The 26,640-nt window shown below is 41.1% G+C and overlaps 1 protein-coding gene across 3 annotated transcripts in view; it reads right to left on the bottom strand.

The window, feature by feature from the left end:
- The window catches only part of ITPR2 (inositol 1,4,5-trisphosphate receptor type 2), a 266,577-nt gene that overhangs the window by 102,896 nt on the left and 137,041 nt on the right, over positions 1-26,640 (bottom strand). For all 3 annotated transcript variants that reach the window (XM_080342096.1, XM_080342097.1, XM_080342098.1), the window contains 4 exons: positions 26,239-26,359; positions 14,885-15,075; positions 13,940-14,082; positions 11,704-11,812 (listed from right to left, as the gene is read on the bottom strand). In XM_080342096.1, coding sequence (XP_080198222.1) covers positions 11,704-11,812; positions 13,940-14,082; positions 14,885-15,075; positions 26,239-26,359 — 564 coding nt within the window. The remainder of the gene's footprint in view (positions 1-11,703; positions 11,813-13,939; positions 14,083-14,884; positions 15,076-26,238; positions 26,360-26,640) is intronic.

Here is a 26,640-nt window from a genome sequence, read left to right as displayed (position 1 = left end):
AGGACTCCAGAAAAAGCCATTTCATCTGCCACTTCCTAATCCCAGCTCAACACACGTACTCTGTGCCTAAACGCTGCTCTCAGCCCTTTCCTTTGGCTGTGTGGCATAGCAGGTGATGTGCACACACAGGCAGAAGTAGGTAGCACTTTGCCCAGACTTCTGTAATACAAATGACTTGTTTCTGACTAAGCACACCGCAGCCCAAAGTAATCTCGTTAACTTGTTGCTCCAGCTAAGGTGTTTTGGTTTTTTTTTCTCATGCAAATATTTCCACACACGCAGCACCAGAACAGAAATCCAGACTCCAGTAACAAAGTCTGAGTTATTCCCGTGCATGGTGTTATTCACTGTAAGAATACTTAAATGTGAAGAAAAATAAGAACAGCTTAAACTGTTCAATTTCCATTTCTCAAAAGGCACTTCTGTGTCCTTATGGTTAGTTTTGTTGTCAGAATTAAAATGATTACATGAACAGAATGCTAGCAACAACCAGGACAAATTTAATAAAGACTGTGACATACAACCAGAACAATCCTCTGTGCTATCCAGGGTAAATTTACTGACCATCACCCACTTTATTGCCAGCAGTGAATTACCACTGTTATTTCTTCAGTCTCACAAAAGAAACCTAGTTAATACGAGTCTCTTCACAAATTCAAGAGAGCTCAGTCTGTATATTTTATTTGCCAGCAACATTTCTGGCCCCTTTGAAAAAAAAACCTGCTCTGACTAGTGAAAGAGGAAGAACTTCCCAACAATGTGCAGGACTTCCAGCATTTGTTTAAATTTTCATTTTTAGTCAGCTGCAGTCAAAAATACTTCTATATTTAGAAGAGTTCAATTTCCTAAAGGGCTAAACTCCACCCAGTAGAGTGGCCTGGAGGGAAACCTAGAACTGAGAACCTCTAGTTGGTTGTGGCTGAGAAAACACCTGGTTCAAGCAAAGGTGGTTGTTCCCCTGGAGTCAGTAAGAAGTCTTCATACTTAAAGACCTGAGAGTCAAGGTTATCTACATTTCTCTTGCAGCTGAGACAGACAGACTGGCATCCAGCCCTACTGGATGTAGGGCTAATAGGACACAAATGCTACCATATACAACTAAGGAGTCAAAAAATCGAGTTTTATGGAGGAAAAAAGTAAAAAAAAAAACTTAAAGGGGTCGGGGGAGGCAGTAAAAACCTTACAGTTAAAAGGAATTTAAGGAGATATTGCTAGTATAACTGCTCAGTATTTGGGGACAAAACGTTTTGAACAATTCTGCCAAGAGGAATTTCCAGAGTGGCAAGGTCCCCTCCTCAACCCCAAGTGACAGCTCTGTATCTGGAGTTATCAACACTAGTGCAAACCTCCAGAGCACTTTCCTTGTCTCACAGCTCAGTCAGCTCAGAGCCAGCACAGCCTCTCGCTGACATCCACGCTGTGTCAGCACGTTACGCTCGTGACTCCGTACAGCAGAAAAACTTTGCATGTGTGTGCTCCAAGCAAGACCCGAGCGACAGTGAAATTGCAGTGGGAAGGAAATGGATTAATCGGACTTCACTGGCAAGGTGCCACACACTGCCCATGAAAAGCTGTTGCAAGGTAAACAAGGCGCAACCTGCACAAAGTGCCCATTGCGATAAACTGAAAGAAGACTTTCAGGCTCTGCCTGACAAGAACGCTCTCTGCAAAAAGCCTAGGGGTCAAAGAGACACGGAGATAATTAAACTCATAATCTTCAGGGCAATCACCAACTCCAGAACAAGAGTTCTCATTGAGCAGCCTGGTCAACACACATCATTTAAATATTCTGGTCTTTTTCCCCACAAACTCCAGAGGTCAGGTAACCATAAATGAACCTGGCTTTCATTTAAGTAAACAAACACACACGTAATTCAATAAAGCATATATCAAGCTCTGGGATTTGTAGAATAAAATTGGAAGAACAGACACTCTTAAAGCCTCAAAGAAATCTCAAATAAACTACTTGTAATTTAAAAAATCTTATGATTTTCAAGCCTAATCTCGTGATTTGTTTGTGGCCTGACTCAGGGTTTTCAGTGCTTAGGGTTGGCAACTCTGACTAAGCAGGGATATGAAATAAGAGCGAGAGTGACTGCCCGCCAGGCTTCTGTTTTCCTGGGACAGAAGACAAAGCAGCTCTGACAATTCCAGCTGGCAATACCATCCAGGCACTCCTCCAAGGCCAAACATGCTGGGTAAAATCCGCATCAGGCCAAAAACAAAAAAAGATTGTATCAGAAGCAGTTACAATGGGTGCTTAATAGCAGCTTTTCGAAGTGCAATATAGGATATACCTTCGTTTTCTTGAAAAGGGGGAGAAGAGGGAGATAGACAACATTAAGGAATAATCCCTTGCCAGATGTCATTAGTGATGAAGTCCATTAGAAATTACATCAGTATGAAAGAAATCAGAAAACAGTGAGTTTCCATTTCCTCTTCATGTCTGGCTAGACAGAGAGTTCAAGATCAGCTTTCATCTATGGCCTGGAATCAATCCTCCTTCATGTCTTGCTTAGTGTGGCAGGGGTGTTAAGCAAGTAATTGCAACCATTAAAAAGAAAAATAGCTCGCTCACTCCTGCTCCCCATTCCTATCAAATACTGACTCCTTCATTAGGCTTCACCAAAGCTGTTTCAGCACATTGCAGCAGTTTCTCCCTGCTCCTGATGGAGATTGGTGGCTCCAGCTGAGGCAAACATCTCCAGTCAGGACCCCTGCACCCTCCTGGGTGGTGCCAAAGCAGGAGCCTTCCCCTCTCTGCTGATCAGTGCCCCCTCACATCTGGTATCTGGCAAGACAGCCTGGTCAGGGAATGGAATCTAATGTCCACCTTCCTGCACTGCTCAGTCCTCCCTGCCTGCTCACAGGGTGATAGATGAGGAACAGAAGCACAGAAGGAGGTTGAGCATAAGGGCCTTGCTGGTTCTTACTGCTTTTGCTTCCCCTGGTAAGGCGAAAGCATAGCCCATCCTGATATCTGAAAGAGATGTATCTTTAGTTCTTTGTGTTTGGACCAACTAAACCAAATAACATCATAAACTCAAGTTTTTTTGTAGAAACTCCGTTCTTGAAACACTTCCCTGAATCATAAATCTTGAACTAGAGCAGTTTATGTAATGCCACCTATTCGCGTTGCCCTAACTAACCATAACTAACCATTCCATTATAATGAGTCCATCATCCCCTGCTTTATTGTATTTTCTCTTAAAACAGAGATCAAAGATTTGGATCTAGTGGCATCATGCCGATTTCATTTTTATTACTGGCTCCCTAGGTCTATCATAAATATTCATTTGCCAGCCTTAATACAATGCATTGAATTCTGCTCACTGCCATCTCTGGTGTGACTGCAAAGTACAAACAGGGTTGTTGCTCAAACATATTAAATAAAGCAACAGCAAATTTGTGATAGTCAACAACAACAAAAAACCCCAGAAAACAAAAGAACCCTTTTCCCCTTCCAAGGAAACTGAAAACTAAACGAGACATTTTCTCTCGCCCCCTCCATGACTGCAGACATTTGACTCCTGTGGGAATTCAGCTGTGCAGAAGCAGCAGCAGCTGACCTGCTCCCACAGGCAGAAAACATTTCTGAAAAGTCCACAGTTGCCACACAGTGGTCTCTGTGATACTGCAGCACTCCTCTGCTCTCACCAGTACAAATTACAAGTGTTACCCAGCAGTGATACAGAAGCTGCTCAGAAATGTGGACTTCCTGTATGGCAGCTAATACTTAAAAGGGAGCAGGAGGTGTGTGGAGAGAAACATCCTCCAGGCTCACAGTCAGGAAAAAGGTTTATGCAGTTTTATTCTCCTGACTCCCAAGAAAAACTGCAAGTATCCCAAACTTCAGGATGTCTGCAATCTGTTTCTCTCCCTGTACTTATCACTCACGTGTTCCCTTGAACTCCCCTTCTTACCTCAACTTGCACCTATGTGAATTGCTCCTGCTCTGCAAATGGGCACAGACACAGGCCTCTTGGGATGTCAGCTGGGTGTTTTAAACAAGCACCAACCACTAAAATTAAGGTGGCCGTGGGAATTATGTTTTTCCTCAAGTAACTCTGAGAGCATTAATGCATATCAGACACTTTATATTCTCAGCAAGAACAACTGCTCTATTAAAAACAAAGCGATATGGTAGGATGCAGAACGCGCATTCAAATATTTATCTTCTAATATGACTCCACCGTGGAGGTAATATGCTGCTGATTAAAAAAGAAAAAAGGAAAAAAAAAAAAGTAATAGGAATAGATCATCTAAAATAAATACATTTCTGCATATGAATATATCCTCACACAAAACTCCACACACCTGTGGACATGAACCATATGATAAAACTGTAATTCATTTTACATATTAACCTACAAGATACCTCTGGTTATTTACCTAGCCCCTTGCCAATCTAGTATAGCCTAGAATCTTTGACTAATTGCTAAAAATCTCACCTGCTTTATCCATGATTTAAAATATATAAATAAAACCAGAGAGAAAGATAATCTTGATCCTGATACCTTCATAACTTACAATTTGATTCAAATAGCTATAGTGAACATGGAATTTAACTTCTAGATGAACTGAAGTCTTTAGTGAAACCCATCCCACTTGTAATCAAAACAACAAAAAATAAAATCCAACTGTTGTTCACATAACGGATCCTGATCAGTTCCATGAATCTTGTACCTGAGTAAGGTGAGATGAATCATATTCAGAGCTCTGAAGGTTTCATTTAAACAACTCTCTTCCCTTGCACTCTTTTCCATTTGTTTTTAACGAGAAGTAGTAGTAATAGAGAAGGATGCCAAGCAGTTGGCAGGCACTTAAGATCTTCTTGCTCATTTGCTTTTTGCTGTTCTTAAGATCAGATCCATAGAAAGGAATTTATATTAAAAAAAGAAGGGGAAAACAGGGAGCATCCATATATCACATACACTATGTAAAGGGGAAATGCCAGAGCAGAAGTTGGTCATTTGAAGTTGAGAAGAAGGAACAAGCTACTCCAGTTTGTTACTGTTTCAACTGAAACTGTTGGAATTAGTATCTACAGTATTTTACAGTATCAGATGCTCCTCTAGAAGAATTATGATATATGTGAGAAAGGCAGATGATACAAGTTCCAAAACAACTTATTATTTGGGATTTGGGGCTTAATATTTCTGAAACAAGACGGGATAACAGCATACCTTATTCTTAAAACTTGATAAATATGAGCTGCTGAGAGGCTACAGTCTTTCAGAAGAAACGTGTTTACAACCATGTGTTTCTCTCAGCCTTGGCATCCTGCCACTAGCTTTGTTTGTGACTTGGAAAACAAACGAACAAAAAACCACCAAGGTTTTGAAACAAGAATAAGTACTGATGAGTAGTGAACACCATTGCTCAGTCAACTATCACCTGAGCTAAAAGTACTTTTCAGTCTCTGGAGATAATATATTTGGATCACAGTGACAGTTAACAATTACCCATATAAAAGAGAGGGCAAAATCATCAATACACCAAGTCCTGCAAAGCAGTTAGGCATGTGTTCCACTCCCACCACAGCAAATTAAAGTGCTCTTGCCTTTTACTAGATCAGGACGTTACACTTCATGAGAGGTCAGAAATGCTACTTCCTACCTGTCCTTGATAGATGACTTTCAGTTTAAAGTTCTTGTCCAGGTAAACAAGAACAATGCACTCTGCCTGAAACTATCCATGACAGAGACCACTATAAGCCCCTCACAACTGGCCCAAGTAAAGTGGCTTTGAACAGGCTTCTGAACACAAGCAGATGACAGTCCAAAGCTGGATCAAATCTCTGCAGCCCGTTAGTGACAGAAAAAAAATCTTGCCTTAAAAAGAAGCCATGCTTTACATATACCACGTACTTAGAGGTTTTTGCACTAGCAACAAAATAAATCTCTGTATAAATGTATGCAATTTGAAACCTAGCAGAATGTCCAGGTACAGCAGTATCCTTTAGTCTAGAGGAATGCACGCTCCAGGAGGGACAAGGGATACCACAAAGATGAGGGATGCTACTTTAGAGCAGTCTAGTTGATATTGCATGTCAAAGCACCAGAAACGTGCAGCAATGAAAACGTGCCATAGTGACCAACAGCCCGAGGCACTAAGCACTATGGCCAACACCTAGCTATTATACGCAGCAGTATCACATGCCTTGTGTTATCTCTCTGCTTAATTATTCCAGCTTGAAGCCTAGAGGGGGAGAAAAGTGAAACTGCATTGGTTTCTTTCTCTGTAGGTTTTATTTCTTTGCCTTGTAAAATGTCAACATATGGGTATAATGAGGAATTACCACACTTCAAGGGCCTGACTACATTTAGTGTTTAGTCTTGCATATCTGAAAGCTCTGGTGGTCCTGCCGCTGCAATTACTGGCTCAGAGGATTCACAGCAGTAACAAAGCTTGAATCCTCCACTGCAGTGAATTAGCATAGGCTTCAGTTCTGCAGCAGACCACCACCCTCACGTAAACCATCGCAGATATGGAGGCGTTTGTCCCAGTTGTGTTTGAACTTTCTTCCATACTTTATCACTTAACTGTCACGACAAAACCACAGCAGTGGCTTCCTGACCTCACCAGGCTGGCACTGCTAGAGGTAACCAAACATTCTTCCTCTCTGAACCTTCATTCCCCCTGAGACTGTGGCTGTTTTCCTAAAGAGAGAGTTTTTAATGCAGGCTACTGCAAAAATGTCCAGCTGAAACATTCAAGTGATTTTGTAAAAAATTAAATATAAACAACGTTAAGCTTAAATGTTCTCCTGTAGTATTTCTAACGCTCTATTACCTTACAGCCACACTGAGCTGAGTGAGGAGAATGGCCTGTTGACAACAGGAAAAAACAGGCGAGTGCTTAGGCATTTTTATAAATGAGCACAATTTAAACAGACAGCAGAAATGGTGAAAAATTAAACGCAATTCTTCAGAATGCCTGCAGTGCCACTAATCCAAAATGTGAGTAGTAACGCAAATAAAGGAATTTTGAATCCTGTTCTTCCTCCCATTTAAAATAAGCATCCTTTTAAGGTATAATACATTCAGCAAGCCTCACATATTCAGAATTATTATCTTTTTTCCCTTTTTATTTCTACCTACATATGCTGTTTGTCTGAATGCTGCCTAATTAGCAGATGCAAATAAGTAAAACCATCTTAAACAGATGAGGCTATAGAATAGAATGCAGTTCAAGTAGACAATGCCTTTGATTCAAAGAGCTACAATGCTGGGACACTGTAGTGGCTCTCAGCAACATCTCTTGGCTTCTAAGACCCATTCAGACCATTTTTCCCAGCAGAAAAAGACCTGCAGCTCCCAATGCTTTCAGCTTAACTGGTAGATCAAGACACTGGGGGGACTATTGCTTTTGACAAACTCATTGCAGTTTTGTCAACAGCTCCACATGAAAAACTCAGGTCTTCAGGCACAAAATGACCAAGAGTCATACGTGGCCATATCAGGGACTACATCTTATGGGAATAAAATACATTTGTATTTACATCAAAGCTGTACTATTTCTTCCTATGAATATTTGGTGCTGTTGCTGCAAACAAAAGAGGACAGGATAGCTTACATTTCATATCTAAAGTGGAATGCAGAAATGTTAACAATGCAAAACGAAGGGCTACAAAGCTACTTCTATGATTTTAAATCATGAAGCTGGTGCAAACCTATAAGAGCAAGACAAGATTTTTCATGAGTTTTTCCAAGAAAAGGTAACAAGCACAACTACGTGTCTCTGAGAATTAAGCAGCTTACACAGTCTTTGTTCTACCGACACTTAAAAGTGCAGTTTTCAATTATTTATACTGTAGTTCAACACCCAAAGCATGAAAAAGTATAAAGTCTGTCTTTTGCAGCACAAGTAACCCTTGCTGAAGGGTTCAATCTGTTTATAATAGCGTTTCCCTTAGGAGCTACCAGTTGGCAGGGTATTCAGGCTTGGAATCTGCTATATTCTGTATGTACTACCATCCATTAACACTCTGATCAGTCCATAATGTTAAACTAAACTTGTCATATACACATGTTATCAGAGATAATAATTTTTCGCCATGAGGTGCTGACCTCATTTAAGAACAGTTGGGAAACCAGAAGGTTGTCCATGCCCAAGGCATTGACATGCCAGCAGCTGGAATGGGTTAAGAAGTTGCTATATGAGCACGCTTCAGTCAAGAGTTCAACAACTTCATCCAGTTGACAGATGGGGGTGTTTAATTCAAGCTTGCGAATTCTCTTTGAAGCAGCTGAGAGGACTCACCCCTCCTGGCGCACCAGCTCCCTTGTAGGGACAGTCATTTTCAACAGGGCAGCAAGTCAATGCTAAGATTTTAAACTGCTCCAGTTATTTGCAAAGTGAACATGCATCAGTGATGTATGTACTTTAGGAAATCTTACTCAGATTAAAACTGAGGCATGTAAGTGGGTCTAGAGGCAGCATCCACACAGAAATTCAACTGAAATCAAGCACTGTCGTGAAGAACAAAAAATATTTGCCTAAAAAAAATCAAAAACTCTAGACCAAGATCCTTTTGGTTTTGTAAAATGGGTATAAAAATGGCCAGCAACAAAAGAACAAACATAGATGGGGCGGATCTAATCCAAAAGCAGTGCTTTCTGTCTCTTCTGTTTCTCTTCTCAAACAGTCAAAGTAGGCTTTATCTATACAACATTAACTATCTGAACAGAGGCAATGTTGACTTCTTCCACACACTGCTTTACCCAAGTGGGGTAACACTGTTCTTGGAAGAGCTTTCTGTAAGAGAGGGACTGTAGATCAAGTTCCATTTCAGTTCGTTACCTAATCAATATAAACAGGACTAAGACCTAATGTTAAAGTCCAGGGAGATTGTAATAATCACCCACAATTACTTCTGAAAGTGAATCCATGACCAAGAGGTTTTACGTGTAATTTATTTACCTTAAATCAAACTTCTGAAATTAAACTTTGATTCTTATCACAATTAGATGCTGCAGCACTACGCAAAACAACGCACAAGTGAGCGCTGCCTCAAAGGCTGACTGCAAGGGCAACTGATGACAGAGCCAGGAGAGCACAAGCAGCCCTGAAACACACCAGGCAAGGGGAGGCACAACAACAGAGTTGGGACAGTGGATAAAGGAATCGGCATAAAAAGTGAAATAAGCACCTACAGCTATCTTTTCCTTTTGGTCTTCGATGAAACAGGCTACCTTCCAGTGGTCAAATGAAAGATAAAGACAGTAGAAGGCAAGGTTCCCAGACCTGGATCTCAATGGTGAGAGGTAAAGGGAAGAGAGAGGAAGAAATTTTATTTCATTGTTTCTTCCTTGTTATTCACTCTGGGAAAATTCTGCAGAAACTGGAGGTTTACTATTTCCGTCAAATTTGTCATACAAAATATGTTATGATGGATGATTAACAAACTCAGGCTTTCTGTCAAAAAGTTATGTGTCCCTCTGTAGCTTTGCTCAAGTATTACCATTACATATGTACTGTAATTTTTTAGTATCTGCCTAACATAGTTGAATAAGTGTGCAGGCAGTGAGATCCCAGTTAAAAAAAAAGTTGGAAACATGCACAAGAGGCTATTCATTGTGCTATTTTCACTGTTCTGAAGTCCATCCTATGAACAATGACTCGTAAGAGTTGCAAGGTGGAGAAGCACTTGCAAACCGTACAAGCTTGTTTACTCATTGCACTGATTCATTACGTTCCTCGGTGTAAAATCTATGGGACTCAAGAAAAAGCAGGAGGGAGAAATTCCGTTTCCTGAACAGCTCTTCCACCCACCATGCCCTGCTGAGATGGTGGAGGTCGTGTGAGGGGCCTTGGCATACACCTCTTGATGTCCACCTCTGAGAAGGAGAGGCTGGCCTGGCTGGTGAATAGCCCCCACACACCAGTGGAGCACATTCCCTCTGGTACCTTCACTCAGTCTTGCTTTATCAGCATCCACGACAGGGTGCAAAGAGCAATTAAAACAGATAATTTTTTTGTTTGCTTGTTTCAAGTCATACATTTAAGCACGGCTTCCCCCCACCCCACCCCGTAATTCTGAGATGATGATAACTTTTGGTGGGTCTATGAAATTATTTTGGAGAGGCTTGGCAAAGTTCATTATAGCATTGTACAAAACCAAATTAGATTTCCCATATAATGCAGTGGCATTATGGGCCCCAAAAACTATTAGAATAAGTATGAATAATAATTAATATGATTTGCTTCACCTCTGAACTCTTGTTATGACGTTAAAACTTTTCTGTCTCCCCAGGCCTAGCCACATTTTACTTCAAGCTAGATTCTTTGCAGGAGGTGAAGAGGAGGTTGGTGTTCTCTTTGTACACTGGTTGTTTTTGCATAGAGCAAGGCTGATGTTTTGTTTCTGCTGCCTTTGTCCTCATTTCACTGTTCTGCCTTGAGATTTTTTTTTATCCTGCCTAGCAGGTTGCTTAGAAGCCTGGGCAATATATTCCCATGTCCATATGTTGAAATCGAAACAAATAATGTACAGTCAAAACACACTGTGAACATTTCCCATTTCCAATATATGGTTCGTCTATCATAAAAGAGAAAAGGGTGTGTTGGTACTTTAGCATATCATACAACAGGATCAAAACATTTAACTTGAAAAGTAAAATCTCAAACACCCAAAAAAAGGCATCTTAACCACAGACTTTGTTTTTCTTAAGGCTAGATTGGGGTTATCTTTGAATCTCATAGCTAGTATACCTGAAAGGTGGATAATTTTGCCAAGTACAATAACATGAATAAGTGCTGTTACTTCGATATCTGAAAATATTTTGGTGAAAAAGCCTAAGACGACAGTGAAACAGTGCAACACTGGGTTGTAATTGGTATTTTTTTCTCAAGGTAAAGTGAAACCCATGAAGATACTTGACTAAACATGTCAGCTGTGAACAAATGAAAATGATGGCATTGAAAGATTAGATAATAGCTCTATGATTCATATTTAAGAGTGAATAATAGTGAAATAATTTGGGGAATACTCAGAAATATTGCTAAGAGGAAACCACACAAAAGGCACAGGGATCAGGTTCAAAAAGAAGGGACAGCTAACATGTAAATCTGAATCCAGCTGCTAATAACCAAAGGCACAGGCAAGATGAAAGAGCTATTTGAAAAACTTGGTTTTGCAAGAGAAAACTGGGCAATAAGGGGAGAAAGAAGAGTGAAAGAAATAATTAGACACTTACAGAGTACAGGCTATGCCACTTCTCCCCAAAACTGGCAGCTCTGCTTAAACATTACATATTTTCATCACACATTTATATAGAGAGAGTACAAAAGCCCAGCACCACAGGCAGCAGGGAAAAACTGTACATTTTCAATTAAAAATTCCCATATTTCAAATTGATTTTATGACAGATAACGTCAGATATGGCATAAGAAGACTAGTCTACAGAAATACAGGATATCTAAAATATAATAATCATACATAGTAATACTCGCCACTGCTAAGTCACCTTCCTTGCCTTGACTCTTGTCAAGTCCCTGATACAAAACTATCTATGTAAGGCAGACAGTGTCTTTGGTTCCAATTTAACTTTCTGCTGTACCACATTGTTCCTAAGACACCACATTATCTCGAAAACATGTGCAAAATTGAAGTCATGTCAGATTCTGTTACTGTCCAAGAGCAAACATTTTAATACCATGCTATTAGTTCTATATTTAATACTAAAATGGTAGCAGTACCTCTTCCGCAAAGTTAGTTTTCTTGTCAAGCATTTCTCGTAATGTCTGAAGAATTTTAATGCAGAGCTTTTCTTCTTTCTCCATCAGCTTCTTTGTGTGATTAATCAACCTTAAAGTAAAATATTAAAACTTAAATAGCACTGCACGTTGTTGCTAAGCCATACTATTATACAACTTCTTTATGCAAAAATTGCCTGTCACTATATTTTTCCTCAAGGAAAGGAAATAAAATTAGACGAGAGAAATCATAATTAAAAAGGAAATGAGACTTTCAAGGTGTTGTGAGATTTTGTGTCAATTTGCATATCTTACTGCCCATACAGAAGGCAGAATTCTACTCCACTTTTTATGAGTGTTTCCAGATTAAGATCCAAACTTGCTATTTCATCCTTCCTTTATTTAAAGGTAACTTACTTTAACCTTCATTTAAAGGTAACCAATGTTTACCAGGAATCGTGCAAACTTTAAAAGCTACAACCTTTACAGCTTCCAACTTTTATGGTGGTTATAATATATTTATTACATAATTAGCAAATGGCATCCAGCCAAAAGGATCCCCAAAAACCTTACATGGAATTGTTCAGAAGTGCTGCCATTTGGATGACACATAACCATTGTTTACATTTGCACAACAACTTTACAAGCCTTTTTCAAGTCAGAAAACAAGGTAGATTTCTGACTTCAGCTACGACTGCAATGGGAGTTCGGGTTTTAGTCAGCTTAAGCCAATACCAGAAGAAGCCTTTCTATCTCTGTGCAGAGCAGGTCCTTGTGCTGGTTCGCCTCATTGCTGGAGAAATGTTTGTGAAAATAGAAGTGGGGAGGAAATCTAAAGGCCTTGGACAGGTGTTTTTTTCCTTCAGTACCAGTGATGGTGTTCAGCAAATTTTGGCCTAGGCACTAGGCACAGCAAAGGCACTATGGCCACCAATTTACACTGAAAGACGGCACCATCAACGGTCCTAAATCACAGTCACCCAAAACAGGGCTGGGAAGGTTGTCACTGCATCAGCTAGACCAGCGCTCTGTAACCCAAGAGAACTGATGATATTTAGATCACTGCTAAGTTACAATCATAGAATCATTTAGGTTGCAAAAGACCTTTAAGATCAGTGAGTCCAAACATAAACCTAACACTGCCAAGTCCCCCTCTAAACCACGTCCCTAAGTGCCACATCTACATGTCCTTTAAATACCTATAGGGATTAGCGTGCTAATGCCACCCTGGGCTCAATGGAGACACCATGCAGGACACTCCCACTGTCATCTTCACCAATTCCATGAGCTGTGAGTCCAAAACAATGCAGCTCTCAGGTCTGTTGTACTAACAATATTTTTCAAGAAGTACATCTTGATCTCAGGATTTCTGCATAGCTCTGCAAAGCAGTCCTTTGCCATGGAAGTTAATTAAATAAAGCAGAAAAGTGTTTATTGCATTGCATGGGCCACATCCAGCAACCCTCGACTTGATTTGATACTGACTTTTAAGGGACTTTGGACAGAGGGGATGGGATGGGATGGGAAAAGCTCAAAATTTAACTTTATCTTTTCCAAACATATATATTGTTATAACACTACCTCTGCAGAATATGCAAAAAGCCAAGGAATCAGGAGATCTGCCAAATGTGTTCATTTCCCCCAAATTACCTCTGTTTGAATTATAGTTTCTCAAGGGCAGCGAGGGCATCTCACTTGGGGACTAATAAAGAAATGGCAAGACTCTATTCCAATGCACAGACTGCAAATAAAACATCTAATAATTCAAGACCAGGTAGAGGTACAAGTGAAACGTATTCTTAAAAGAGCTGTTGGCATTTTAAAATAAAAACCAAAAGATTTATTTGCTTTACAAAGAAAAATCCAGCCCTGAGCAGCCCACTCCGCCTCACTGTGAATTCTTGAAAATTCTACCATGTAAAGTCTGTTTCTGCTGTAGATTTGCAGAAACTTACCATTAAGAAAAGAGAAGTAGGTTGAGCCTGTCACAGTTTTAACAAGCTACTAACATTCAATTTCTAGGCAAGCAATCTCTCTTTGTACTCCTCTCCAGACTCCTAAACTGCTGAGAAACATAAAACATGCAGCAAAAGGCCTCAGTTTAAGCTTTCAGTATGAACTCAAAGACACTTACAGGCTTAAGTCACTGTTGAAAATCAGATGTAAGTGCTGTTGAAAATTTTAAGTCCCTGCCATCTTTTCCAAAGCAGCAAACAGGCCTTCTCCTTATACCACTTACTTGGACATGAAAGCACCGCATCTTATTCTGGCATCGCTCCCCTCGGGAAAAAGAAGTTCTGGACTGTACAGCACATCAACCAGCACCGAGAATTCAGCTTGCATCATGGGAGTGAACTGCTGCTCCAAGGAGGACACTACATCCTAGGGAAAAAGAAGAAGAATGCCATTCATAACTACGTCTGGCCAAGAAAACTAGAAAAACATTGCTGCTTGATGGGCTACTTGACCCACTTCTGACAGCCAGAGCCCATGTTAACCCAGGTAACAGTAAAGCAACCTCATGCCTTTCTTCGTGCCACTCCTCAAGGAGGGGGAAGGTGCCCATTACTCTCTCCTTTGCTGTTCTATTTCAAATTTCTCCTCTGCAGCGATGCCCACAAAACACCCAGCAAGAGTCAGGATGACGGTCTGCTGGAAAACACTGCTTGTCATATGTGGTGTCAGTGTATCACTGCCTTGGTATTTAGGGCTCCTCTATTTGTCTGGGTTCTGCTGTTTTCTTAGTTCATAAACTCCCGATGTAATTTAACCATTACATGCACGAGGTGATCTCCACCTTGTAGATATTTTCCGGTGACACAAATCTGACATAACAGCTTCTAAAACCGCCAGTACCTCCTCTGCAGCCAAAACGGGATGTGCGATCATGACAAGGCAGAAAGGAGATGCTTCTCTGTGGACCACTTTGGGGAAAAGAACAGACTTCCTACCCCTCTATCCTGGTTCTCTAAGAGCCAAATTTAGATCATGGATCAAAAGACCCCCCACATTGGTTTTGCTGCGAACAGACACCAAATAAGAACTGAGCCTTCCGCTCCCCAAGCTTAGAAGTGCAGAGTTACTGTAATCCAGCACTAAAAATGCAATGAATCTCTGTTTTTTTCCACATACCAGATAAATGCACTACCACAAGTACTGCCCAAGGCATTTGCTGGTTTTGTACCTGTAGTTTTTCTATTATATTCCTGTAATCCCAGGCAGGCCCACCAAGAGCTTCTTTAAAACGAGGTCCACTGCGGGCTGACATTCTCCATCCCATGGCTGCCCTCTGCACCATGTTAGAGTGACTCTTCATGAACAAGGTATTGACCTGGCTGTCCAAATCCACTGGAATTGCAATCCCCCGGTTCTTTGCTTTAAAAGGAAGAAGAAAGAAGAAATTGACAGTGGCAAAAGCCTGAAAATGTTAGGAAGATCGTGGCATGCAAAATCCTGATTCTATTGAGGTTAAGGGGCAGGACGAATCTCACTTCAACAGGTTTTTAAAATAAGGATCAAAATCTAAGCTGGTAGAAATCAGATATAATAATAGTTAAAGAAAGCATGCTGTATCACTTTAAATTAGATAAGGATCATTTCCAGTATATATTTTCATACATACAAACATCTGTTTTTTTCTTTACTAACTTTAAAAAACCCAGATCCAGAGATATTAATAAGTGTAACAAAAAGAGTATGCATTATTATTTCAACAGCTAGTTTTTATGCTATTCAGAAGTAAATTAAAAAATTCTTTCAAGGGGATGTATGCACATTTGGCCAATTTATCCCAAGTGCTATTTGTTGCTTTTCTCAGTATTTCTCTTGCAAAGACCTTGAGAAACCAAGTGCATACAAATTAAATTTGAAAAAGGCTGCCTTCTCTCTCCCTTTGGTTTCCTACATAGCCAGGGTTGTTGAACCATAGGGTTCCCAGATGCCACTGCAATATAACCAACAGTGAATAAACATGCAATAGCTTAATCTATAGTTTAAAAACACCACCACCACAAACAAACAAAAAAACAACAACAAAACACAACCCAAACAAAAACACCACACACACCCCCCATCCCACCCCACCCCCCACCAAACAACCAATAGTTTAATTATTTTTTGTAATTATTATTGTTATTTTTAGACTTGAGGGGTAGGAAGTGACTAAAGAGAGAATATCAGAGGAAAAACAAAAAACAAACCTGGGGAAAAACTTGCAAAAATTCTTACAGGGCATCCACTGATAAATTACCATTGATATCCCTGTTTGAAAGATTAGGTCACAATCCAGTGATTAGGCTTTGTATTCTGTGTCATTTCACTTGATTTCCACAGCATAGGTTATGTTTAATAAAAACTTAGAAGTAAAATTGAGCATCAGTTCTAGTCCATTTTTAATAATGATGAATAATAACTAATTATTCAGTTTTCCTTATTGAAAGAAGGTGAATTTTTAAAAAGGCATCAGCCCACATTGACAGTTCTCCACAACGTTTCTCCGAGGCATTTTTTGCCCACGCTGCACTAACGCGCACACTTGCCACAGCAGCAGAAGACATCAAAAGTATTCCACCCCTCCCTCCCAGTTCTTACAACATAAACAACTTTAAGTCCTCAACTTGTGAAGTCAAGAGATGCTGTTCTTTCCCAAACAGCCGATGTCCCCAGCCCCACAGGAGTACGTGCAGAGCCAGGCAAAGAGCACTGACAAATGAAGGCTCACGTGCTGCCAAGCACAGCGAGTCACGCGTCCCAGGCAGAAACTTTCTCCTCACCCCAAATGCTATATTGTAATGGCAGCATTTATGATAAACCTGAATTAAGCTGTGACTGCTCAATCCCCAATCTCACAGACTACAGCAAGAGTGCTGTTCATGCCTGTCCTCGTCTCTTTGACAGCTCCCGCGGGTGCAGGGCACCCTCCTCTCTTCCCACTGCAAGGGTGTCTCCTGATGCAGGACCAGGGCCTCCACCTCCCGATTAGGCTGTTTGACTGGGATGGAAGAGAAGGCTCATATTCCATTTCTGGTGGGTGCAGTTTCCCCACAGGGAATTAAAAAGAAATAAAATTGCTTAGGTCCAAGATGGGAAGACACATTTCCCCACAACTGTATACAAATTCTCTGCAGCAGATGTCCACCAGTTTCCACACTGGCAGTTGACTTTTCCTTTCCACTCTCTATTGGTTTTGAAGGCAAGGTTCCTGATTATCATAAGGAAAATACCATGTATGGCTGGCCATTATTTCTAATGACTGTTTTTCCGTATTATTTGACCGGGTTATTTTTCAGAACACATTTGCCCTGTTGCTGCTTACTTTATTACAGAAATCCATTAAAGTTCTGCCAGTGTGGGTAGGGTGCTGCAGCCTATTAATCCAATTTATTGTGTCCTAATGTCAGTCACTGGAATGTTATCGGACAATGCTCACTTCTCAGTTAAGTAGTATGTATGCAGAATCCTGATATATCCAGGAATAAATTTAGCAATGGGGAGTATATTGTTCAGAGGAAAACCCAGACTTCTGCAGTCCTATAGATGCCATTTGAAGTTAACAACTTCCATCAGTGTCTGAGGAGCAGTCAAGGACTATGATTGTTCAAAGCGTTGCAGCTAATTAAAACTATCACAAAGAAAACCAGAGAGAGAGGAAAAAAAATACTCCTTTGTTTTGAACAGTTCTTATATGTATAATTCCATTTGTAATTAAGATTTGTATTGGTTGTCAAAGGGCACTGTTGAAGTCTAAGCTATAAACAAAGCCTTTGTCTTCTTATTTCTTTGCAGCTTGTAGAAAGTTTATCTTTCATTTGTTTCACATTTCATTATTTAAAACAACATGAAACATATTTTTACATTTTAGAAAGCTGATGAACAAATGTGAACATAAATATTTATTTTTAATTTAGGTGTTGTAGGCTGCTTTCCTCTTCAAAACGTGTCAATCTCCCTTAAAGTATGAACATAAAATATTTAAAAGCATGTTTATTTTTGTTCCACTTTAGAAATACTTTTGGATAGCACTCAAACTTGCAAAGTAGGGTTAGAGTTGGTAGACAAAGGAGCCAGGAGGGGGTAAAATTCTGTCTTTCATCTGGCTAGTGAACTTTGGAAGAAAGTACGCTCCGTGTACCTAGCAGGATTCTCACCACGATGGACTTCAACGTGTCTTCAGCTAGGGTAAATCCTGCCTTGCAGTGGAGGGTATAGCACAGCCTTATGTACTGCCCAGCTCCTATCTAGGGCACACTGCACAGGGCTGGTTACAGCCTGAATACACACTGTTTTGCCAGTGTCAGAGGAAATGCCATTTGTGGTGAAATCCTTTGCACAACTCACTCTCAGTCTGCTGCCCACAATGGTTCTATCAGCAAGAGCCACAGCTGAATCAAGACAAGGAAGGAAATGGTACCTGTGGAAACAGTGAGCCAGGTCACAGTAAAACGTGCTGCTCTGTGCTGGATGGTTCTGTGTGTATCCAGTGCATCTGTAGCTTTTGTCTCCCCTTTACTGTTTAAGCTATGAAAAAGTACTCTGAGATGGGGACTCAAAAGAAAAGGGCAACATTGATGTTGAGGATCAAGCAGCTAAAAATCAGGCTGCTCTCTATGAGTGAGCTGGACTCCACTGAAGTCCCAAGAGCATAGTCCAACTACCAACAGAAGAGCTGAAATGGGCTGAGATGTATTTTTTTAAATTACCTGCATGTAGTTGTCTTCATAGAAGCACAGAAATTGGAAGTAAAAGGACCTATTTCAGGAATGCTTGTTGAAGCACTGTCCTTTCACTATACTGCCTACATGAGTCTTAGGATCAATTTAGTACTAAGGATTTCCAGGAGGTAGCCTTTGCCTGTAATTTTCCTTGGAAGCCCATTCCTCAGAGTAATATATCTTGCCATAGGGAAGCTTGCTGATCTCTTTCATATTCCTACCTAGTTTGCTCCCTAATTTTAAATTTCACTCCATTTGCTTTTGTAGTATATCACAGAATCATAGAATGGTTTGGATTGGAAGGGACCTCAAAGATCACCTAGTTCCACTCCCCTGCCATGGGCAAGGACACCTTCCACTAGACCAGGTTGCTCAAAGCCCCATCCAACCTGGCCTTGAACACTTCCAGGGATGGGGCATCCACAGCTTCTCTGGGCAGCCTGTTCCAGTGCCTCATCATCCTCATGGTGAAGAATTTCTTCCTTATTTCTAATCTAAATCTACCCAGTTTCAGTTCAAAGCCATTACCCCTTGTCCTATCACTACAAGCCCTTGTATAAGTCCTTCTCCAGCTTTCTTGTAGGTGCTGTTTAGGTACTGGAGGGCTGTTAGAAGGTCTCCCTGGAGCCTTTTATTCTCCAGGCTGAACAATCCCGACTCTCTCATCCTGTCTTCATAGTAGAGGTGTTCCCAGCCCTCTAATCATCTTCGTGGCCCTCCTCTGGACTCACTCCAACAGGTCCATGTCCTTCTTACGCTGGATGCCCCAGAGCTGGATGCAGGACTCCAGGTGGGGTCTCATTAGAGTGGAGTAGAGGGGCAGAATCGCCTCTCTTGACCTGCTGGCCATGAGCCTTTTGGTACAGCCCAGGATGCAGTTGGCTTTCTGGGCTGCAGGTGCACATTGCCGGCTCACGTTGAGCTTCTCATCAACCAACACCCCCAAGTCCTTCTCTTCAAGGCTGCTCTCATTCCATTCTCCACCCAGCCTGTATTTGTGCTTGGGATTGCCCTGGCCCGTTTGCAGGCCCTGGCACTTGGCCTTGTTGAATTTCATGAGGTTTGCACAGGCTCAACTCTCAAGCCTGTCAAGGGTCCCTCTGGATGGCATCCCTTCCCCTCCAGAGCGCTGATCACACCACACAGCTTGGTGTTGTGGGCAAACTTGCTGAGTGGGCATTCCATCCCACTGTCCATGTCACCGACAAAGATGTTAAACAACACCGCATTTCAACAGTATTTTGTGGCTTCAGAGTTATTTCGTAGATTTTGCACTACCCTAAGCCATCCCCAGTGTGGGTTTTCTGGGGGATGGGCAGGTGTTTCACCCCTTCGAGTGCCTTAAGGAGGAGCATGACGGGCATCCAGGTCACAAAAAAGCCACAGGCTGTACCTATGTGTGAAGCCTTTACTCTCCTTGTTGTTTACGCCCCTCTGGTAGTTGCAGACAGCTATATCATGTTCTCCCATACTTCCCAGTTGTCACTTAATGGAGCGATGCATATTTAGTTCAATTAATTTTGCTCCATAAATCAGTCCCTCCAGCTCCTTAATCATTTACTGACTGCTTAACAAATGCATTTGGATGGAGAGACACTAATGCTAGCAGCAGCAAGACTTTTTAAGGAAAATAAAAGCTTTGTGTAGACAAGACACAAGCCTGCCAATCTTGTACCCTTCACTTGGATGTTTTTTTTACAACAGGAAATCTATGCTAAAATATTTATCAGTCTGTAAAAAGATCATCATTGAATTTTTCTTGCAATTAGGGAAACACAAACAGTTAAAATAGAATAAAATATGTGCTTCATCTGAAATGTATTCTTCTTGCTGTCAAAAAAGTAACAACGGGATAATTATTTTATTTGAACTAAAAATTGAAAATGAAGGTCTAGCTTTTTATAAAATGGAAAAAAGATTTTAAAACTCAAATGGGAAGTGAAATAAAGTATTTTCAGGGCTGGAAACATTGTTATAGGAATGTTCATCTGTATGGACATATTTAAATATGCACAATAATTCCAAAGAAGCAATAAAATGCTTGTAGTTTGTCAGAAGAAAATCAAGGGCTTCAGAGGACATAAAAGCATGGTCAAGAAGCACCACAGGAAGAGTTTTTTGGTCAAAGGGGTGGTGGTGATCTGAAACCTGGGAATAAATATTCAACTTGAAAGGACTTCACTGCTTCTTCAGACCATTGCTCTCTGTTACAGACAACCCATGTTCTTTAACATCTTTTGAAAAATGTATTGAGCTCCATTTAAAGTGAAGCTTTTCTGCCATGTTTACCACCTCCATTTTCTCTTGGCCCACTGACCAAGGACATCCTTCCAAAGTTGGTTTCAAACCTCTGATTTACAATCTAAATTTATTTAGGCTATTTACAACCTAGTGTAATTTATGTCAGCACTGTCCTTTAGCTTAAATGTCCCTTCTTCATGACTACTCATCTTCCAAAGTACTTCTAAAGAGCAAAAACACAGGCCTTTGTTTTGCCAGGCAAAACACGTGGGGTACCTGCAGTCTCTTCTTGTAATACAGTTCTCCTTTCCCCCGGCCATCACAGTAGTAGTTCTGCTGTACCTCTTCCAGTTTTGAACTTACGAAATGGCGACCTCACAGGACTTCCATCCAATTTTGTAGGATAGAAACAAGGATTCTCCTTTTGCTTCTCCTGCACAGCATCCTAGAGTATAATCTGATAATGACTAATGTAATTTGGCTTGCTAACAGATTTTTTTAAAGGATCTGCCAAGAGAAATAGTCTAACAAAATGCAGGTTCCTATCTGCCACTATTTATTCATCTGGGAAATTCCACTTATTTCATTATTGGTGGTAAGAGCACAGCCATACACATGCTACATCCTTGGAATACAAACACAGTATCAAAGATGCAAGTTGCAAAAACATAAGGGAGAAAGCTAAAAGATGCTGCAGAGATAAGAATATAATACAACTAGATTCCCCCCTGTAACAGAAAGGAAATCTGATGTTCAGGGATGAAGAAATAAGAACCACCACTTCATTAAGAAGCAAAGACAGTTCTTTTCATGAGTCCTGAAAGACTGGTGAGCCCTGAGAGAAAGACCCTGCTCCAATACAATTTAAGATATACAGTCCAGGTTTTTAGTTGTGAGGACAGGTGATACTCCCCAATTTTACCGTATGGAGAGACAGTAGATGCTTTAAAATGCAAACTTTGAGACTGGCCCTTCTCAATCTTGCAAAGATTATAAAATGTAGGAACCGAAAGTCCTTTGATAATGAATTCATTTGAAATAAATTAAATTGTTAGACATCTTAGTTCCTATGTTTTCACAAAGATTAGGGGGCCTTTAAACGTTTTTCATTTATAACTATTTTATCAGTGAGATGGAAGCTGTTTTGATCATTCATTTTTTGGACTGTATTTTCAAGCAAAATCTCAGTCTTATGGAATGTAAGAAAAGCAAAAGTGATATATGTATAATGTGTTAATTTTTGTTACTGCAACAATCTACTTCAGAAATCCATATGAACAAGCCACATTAATATACATCTATTCTTTCGTGTTTCTATTCATACCAGGTAGCCAAACGTTTACTGGGCAATAGAAACCTGATGCACACTGGTATCTGTGTGTTCCAAATCCCTTGGAGCCACAGCGAGGTCTGCTGAAGACAAGGAAGCCTCTGTGCTTCTTGCTGAACCGGAGGCAGACAACTGCCTGGAGACAAAGCAGCAAGTGAAGCCTGAAAAGCTTATGAAGTTTTTCCCTGGTGGTCAAGTGGAGTTGAAGTACCAGGGCTATAAGAAATTAGCTTCTGCAACATATCCTTTTGTTGACCTGGAAGGTAATGCACAGTCTTACAGTGCTCATAGGAAGACAGATGTAATGATCTTAAGCTCTTGAGGCAAAACTTACATCCACCTGCCAGCAACAAACTAGTAAGCACTGAGCAGAATGTATGTTGCTTAAACTTGCTCTGAAATGGATCTTTTACAAGTGCATTATTATACGGAACTTTGATATCTTGGGAAATCTGTGTATGATCTTTCTTCCTCCTGAGATACATTTCTAAATCTAGGGCTATGACACATAAAAAAAATCATGTTTGTTCTTTCAACTCTATACTACATTTATTTTCCATCAAAAGTCTTTGGTCCCTGCTGTAAATCTATCCAATACTTTGTCTCTCTGATACAGGCAAAATCTTTCTAGAGTTTTTTTTTAAAACCCTGCTGTGAAACATGAAGGCCCTAACATTAAAGCTGTCAGACTCTCAAGTCAAAAAAAAAGGCATAAGAGTGCTCACAGATGCCTAGCCAAAATCCAAACCTGGTCCACATACACAGCCAGCAAAAGAGGCAAAAAAAGCTGCCCTGTTTGTATTATGGAAGAAACCTCTGCCTACTCAAAGAGAACCACCATTTTGTGCGGTGGAACACCTGATAAAGAAAGGCACTGGACACGCACTGTAATCCAAAAAGGGCCTTGATTTTAAAAGCCTCTGGTACCCCCAGCTGGGGCAGTTTTTCCAAAGCTTTCAGCCAAGCAGAGCAGGCCTAATCAATTAGTCCAGGCAAGACACGTTCAACACCATGCCTAAAAATACTGAGTATCACCACTGGCTAAACTCTCCAACCAAACTTTTACACCAGGGCGTTTGTTAAAAACTCTGCTGCCATCACTCTGGCTAACTTGGTCTTCGGGGAAATCTCCCTCACCTGTTCCATTACACTCCCTTTCTACACTGTCAAAACGAAACATCAAATAAAAACGTGTGGCAATTTGCTAACACGACGCAATAAATTTTACCATGCTTAACATTAGTGATGAAGCCTTTAACAGTTACTATGACGTGGACAAGGAAACCAGCGCTGTGCAGGCTAATGCATGCATTCAGGGGGCAGCTCGGAGGCTGCGAGGCCCGTGGCACCCCCAGGTGATGCTCAGCCTCCCTGCCCGGCTGCTGCTGAAGGGAGGTCCCAGAGGAGGACACGGCGTGATGCCCTTCGCCGGCAGCTCAGCTCCACTCTGCCATGTCTGGGAGTGCCCAGGGCATGGCTGGGGTCCCACGGGTGGGACACCAGAGCAGCAAGAAGGTTGGACTTACAGGACAGCTGTATGGGAATATATGGGAAAAATGGCAAGGAGGTTGGTTAAATGTAAATACGCTCAAGTGACTTGCAGCTGTCTGTAGGAAAAGCACATACATCACACTAACTGTTTTACTGACCTTGTGTGCTTGATGAGTAGAATGAGAGAATAGATGTTAGATAACATAGGCCTGTGAGAAACTCTAGACAACTTATCACTATGTCTGAGATTCCTGCTTTGTTGTGAGAAAGAGTGGGAGGCTGCACCTGCCTGAAGCCTTGAAATACAGGTGAGCTCAGCAGGCCCAGTGATCTTCCAGCAGGGCTGAACTTCCCAGCACCTGCGTCCCCACCTGTGTCACCTCTGCCTGGGAGCTCAGGTGCCACTTTGGAGATCCCCCAGTAGAGAGGTAACTAAAATAAAACTTGCTCTTTGCAAATGCATTCGTGGCCTCTGGCTCTTCTCGCGATGTGCCTGCGTTTGTGCACACAGCAGCACAAGAGCGTACTTAAAAGAAAAACAACTGTAAACCATCTCCATTAAAAAAATAAATAAATAAATCTGTAAACCATCTCCATAAAACAGAAAAAGGAACGAAACAAAAGAGAACACTCCAGCCGTCTGCCATGCCTTGCATTTGGGCTTTCCCCTTGGCTCCCCCAGGAACAAGCAGCACACAGAAGGTTACCTACCAAAGACCACCAGCCCTTTCACGTGCTGGGGCACCTGGCCAAGAAGCTGGATCTATCAGCCCCATTAAGGTGACCCAGACTTCCCTGTCAGGCTGCTGTGGGGAAGAGTTAAGCCTGACTGTCTCAGCAGTATGCTCAAGTGTCTCCAAATACTCTCACCTCAGTGAGGGAGTGGAGCACCTCCCTTATGAGGAAAGGCTGAGGCAGCTGGGGCTCTTTAGCTTGGGGAAGAGGAGACTGAGGGGTGACCTCATTAATGTTTATAAATATATAAAGGGTGAGTGTCACTAGGACTGAGCCAGGGTCTTCTTGGTGACAACCAATGGTAGGACAAGGGGTAATGGGTTCAAACTGGAACACAAAAGGTTCCACTTAAATTTGAGAAGAAACTTCATCTCAGGAAGGGTGCCAGAGCACTGAAACAGGCTGCCCAGGGGGATTGTGGAGTCTCCTTCTCTGGAGACGTTCAAAACCCGCCTGGACACATTCCTGTGTAGCCTCATCTGGGTGTTCCTGCTCTGGCAGGGGGATTGGACTGGATGATCTTTCGAGGTCCCTTCCAATCCCTGACATTCTGTGATTCTGTGAGATAACACAGTGCCCTCTCTCACCTAGAATGTGATTTTAGGTGTAGCTCTACCAACATGAAGACACCGAGCTGTCTAGAAGCATACACAGGCCATGCTCAGTGTCAAAAATACTTTCACCTGCCCTACTTCTTCCCCCTTTCCTCAGACTCCCAAAGGAAGTAATTTACTGATGACTCTTTCCAGAAATGCAGGGGAAAGAGCAGGGACCTAAGTGTTAAACAAACAGGGATTTATAGGGCTAGAGCTTTATTTGAGACTATAGTAGCTGTAGCATAAAGGAAATAAAACGTCTTCAGCTTCCCAAGTTCTCTTGCCAGATGGACCCATAATTAAATAATTTGGAAAACAAATAAAACAATTGAAGGTTGCTAAGTTTTTAGGTAACTGTTTATTCTATTCACACGAAAAGTTAATGAGACATTCTGGCTAAAATGTTAAATTATACTCCTGTAAAGCTACTCCAACATCTAAATTTAGGTTTGATTGTTGCAATGCCACAGATGCTGCAATTGGTTCAGGGACCCACTCACATTGTTTTATCGTTGTTTGTTAAAACTTTTTAAACATTGCATCAAGAACAGAATTTAGCCAGTTTCTATGTATCTGTCTCTACTTCGTTTCCACTCACACTGAGCAGGACCTTATTCTACAAGTCATCAGAATTACTGACTTTTAGAAACTATATTGAATAATCCTGTCATGGGAGAAGACTTTAAAATCATATTCACAGAAATTTAACTTAAGAATGAACTTTTGCCAGATTTAGCTACATACTGGTGAAGACTATTTTATATTTTAGGATACAAAGTTTTAAATCTTTCACTTCAACATGGTATTTGAATTTATTTGAACACATGTATCTTATTAGCTGCCCTGAGAGCCAAATTCAGTCTCAGTGCCAGGGCAAGGCATTATTCCCCTGACAAGGCTGACTGTGTAGCAGCAGTAAATGATCAGGCCTGATGGTGAGGAGTAAGTGGAAAAGCTATGGAATGGCAAAACGGTGGTTTCCATCCCCGGTTCCCTGATAGGACAAAACCTGAACAAGACCAGGACTGTGACTGACAATAACAAATGCATCTCCCAGGAACCAAAGGAAAAAGTGGTTGGTGTTCTCCAATGTAGAATTTCTATGCATCGCTGTCTACATCTTGTGCAAATGTAGCCCAGCATGACTAGAAATGCCCAGGTTTTCTCATAGCTTATGTTGTGTTTTAATATCATAACTATCATTCACCTGGCAAACATCTCTCTGACCTACAGGTTTCACCTAACAACCTATCTGATGGGATAGATTTGCATAGGTTATAAAAGGAGGAATAATTGAGCCTCAGGAAGTGGGATTTCTGAAATCAACACTGTCACAATTTCAGGACAGTAGAGTCAAATTGAAAGCTGTTCAACCTCAAGTAAGTCTGATCATAAAACACAGAGAACAATAATGAAAGTAAAACCTGACACCTACCCACTTCAGCCAAAGTCTTGATACATGACTCCACTGAGGCTTTCTGTGTTGGATTTGGCCAGGTACAGTTGTAAATTCTAAAAGCAGACTGCAGCAGTTGAATAAAAACAGGCTGGTGTGTCTGAAATCAAAAAGATAAACATGGAATTTTACCCTTTAGAATCTCCTCACAACTGCCCTTGGGTCTGACACAACACAAACCACATACAAAGGGTTTTCATCTTGTAGAGTCAAGTTACAACTCCATTAAATTCTCTTTACTCTTAAGGACTGAGGGGAACAGGAATCAACGCTGCACCCCTAAAATGGCCAAATCACACATTTTTTCCTCAAATTGCCACTGATATGAAGCAAACACAATACAGAGCAGAAGGACAGATGAGTCTTCCCAGTTCGCAGGCA

This window comes from Nesoenas mayeri, assembly GCF_963082525.1.
Source record: "Nesoenas mayeri genome assembly, chromosome: 1".
Classification (NCBI taxonomy): domain Eukaryota; kingdom Metazoa; phylum Chordata; class Aves; order Columbiformes; family Columbidae; genus Nesoenas; species Nesoenas mayeri.
Note: the sequence above shows the minus strand (reverse complement) of the source record. Positions and strands in the feature narration are given on the sequence as shown.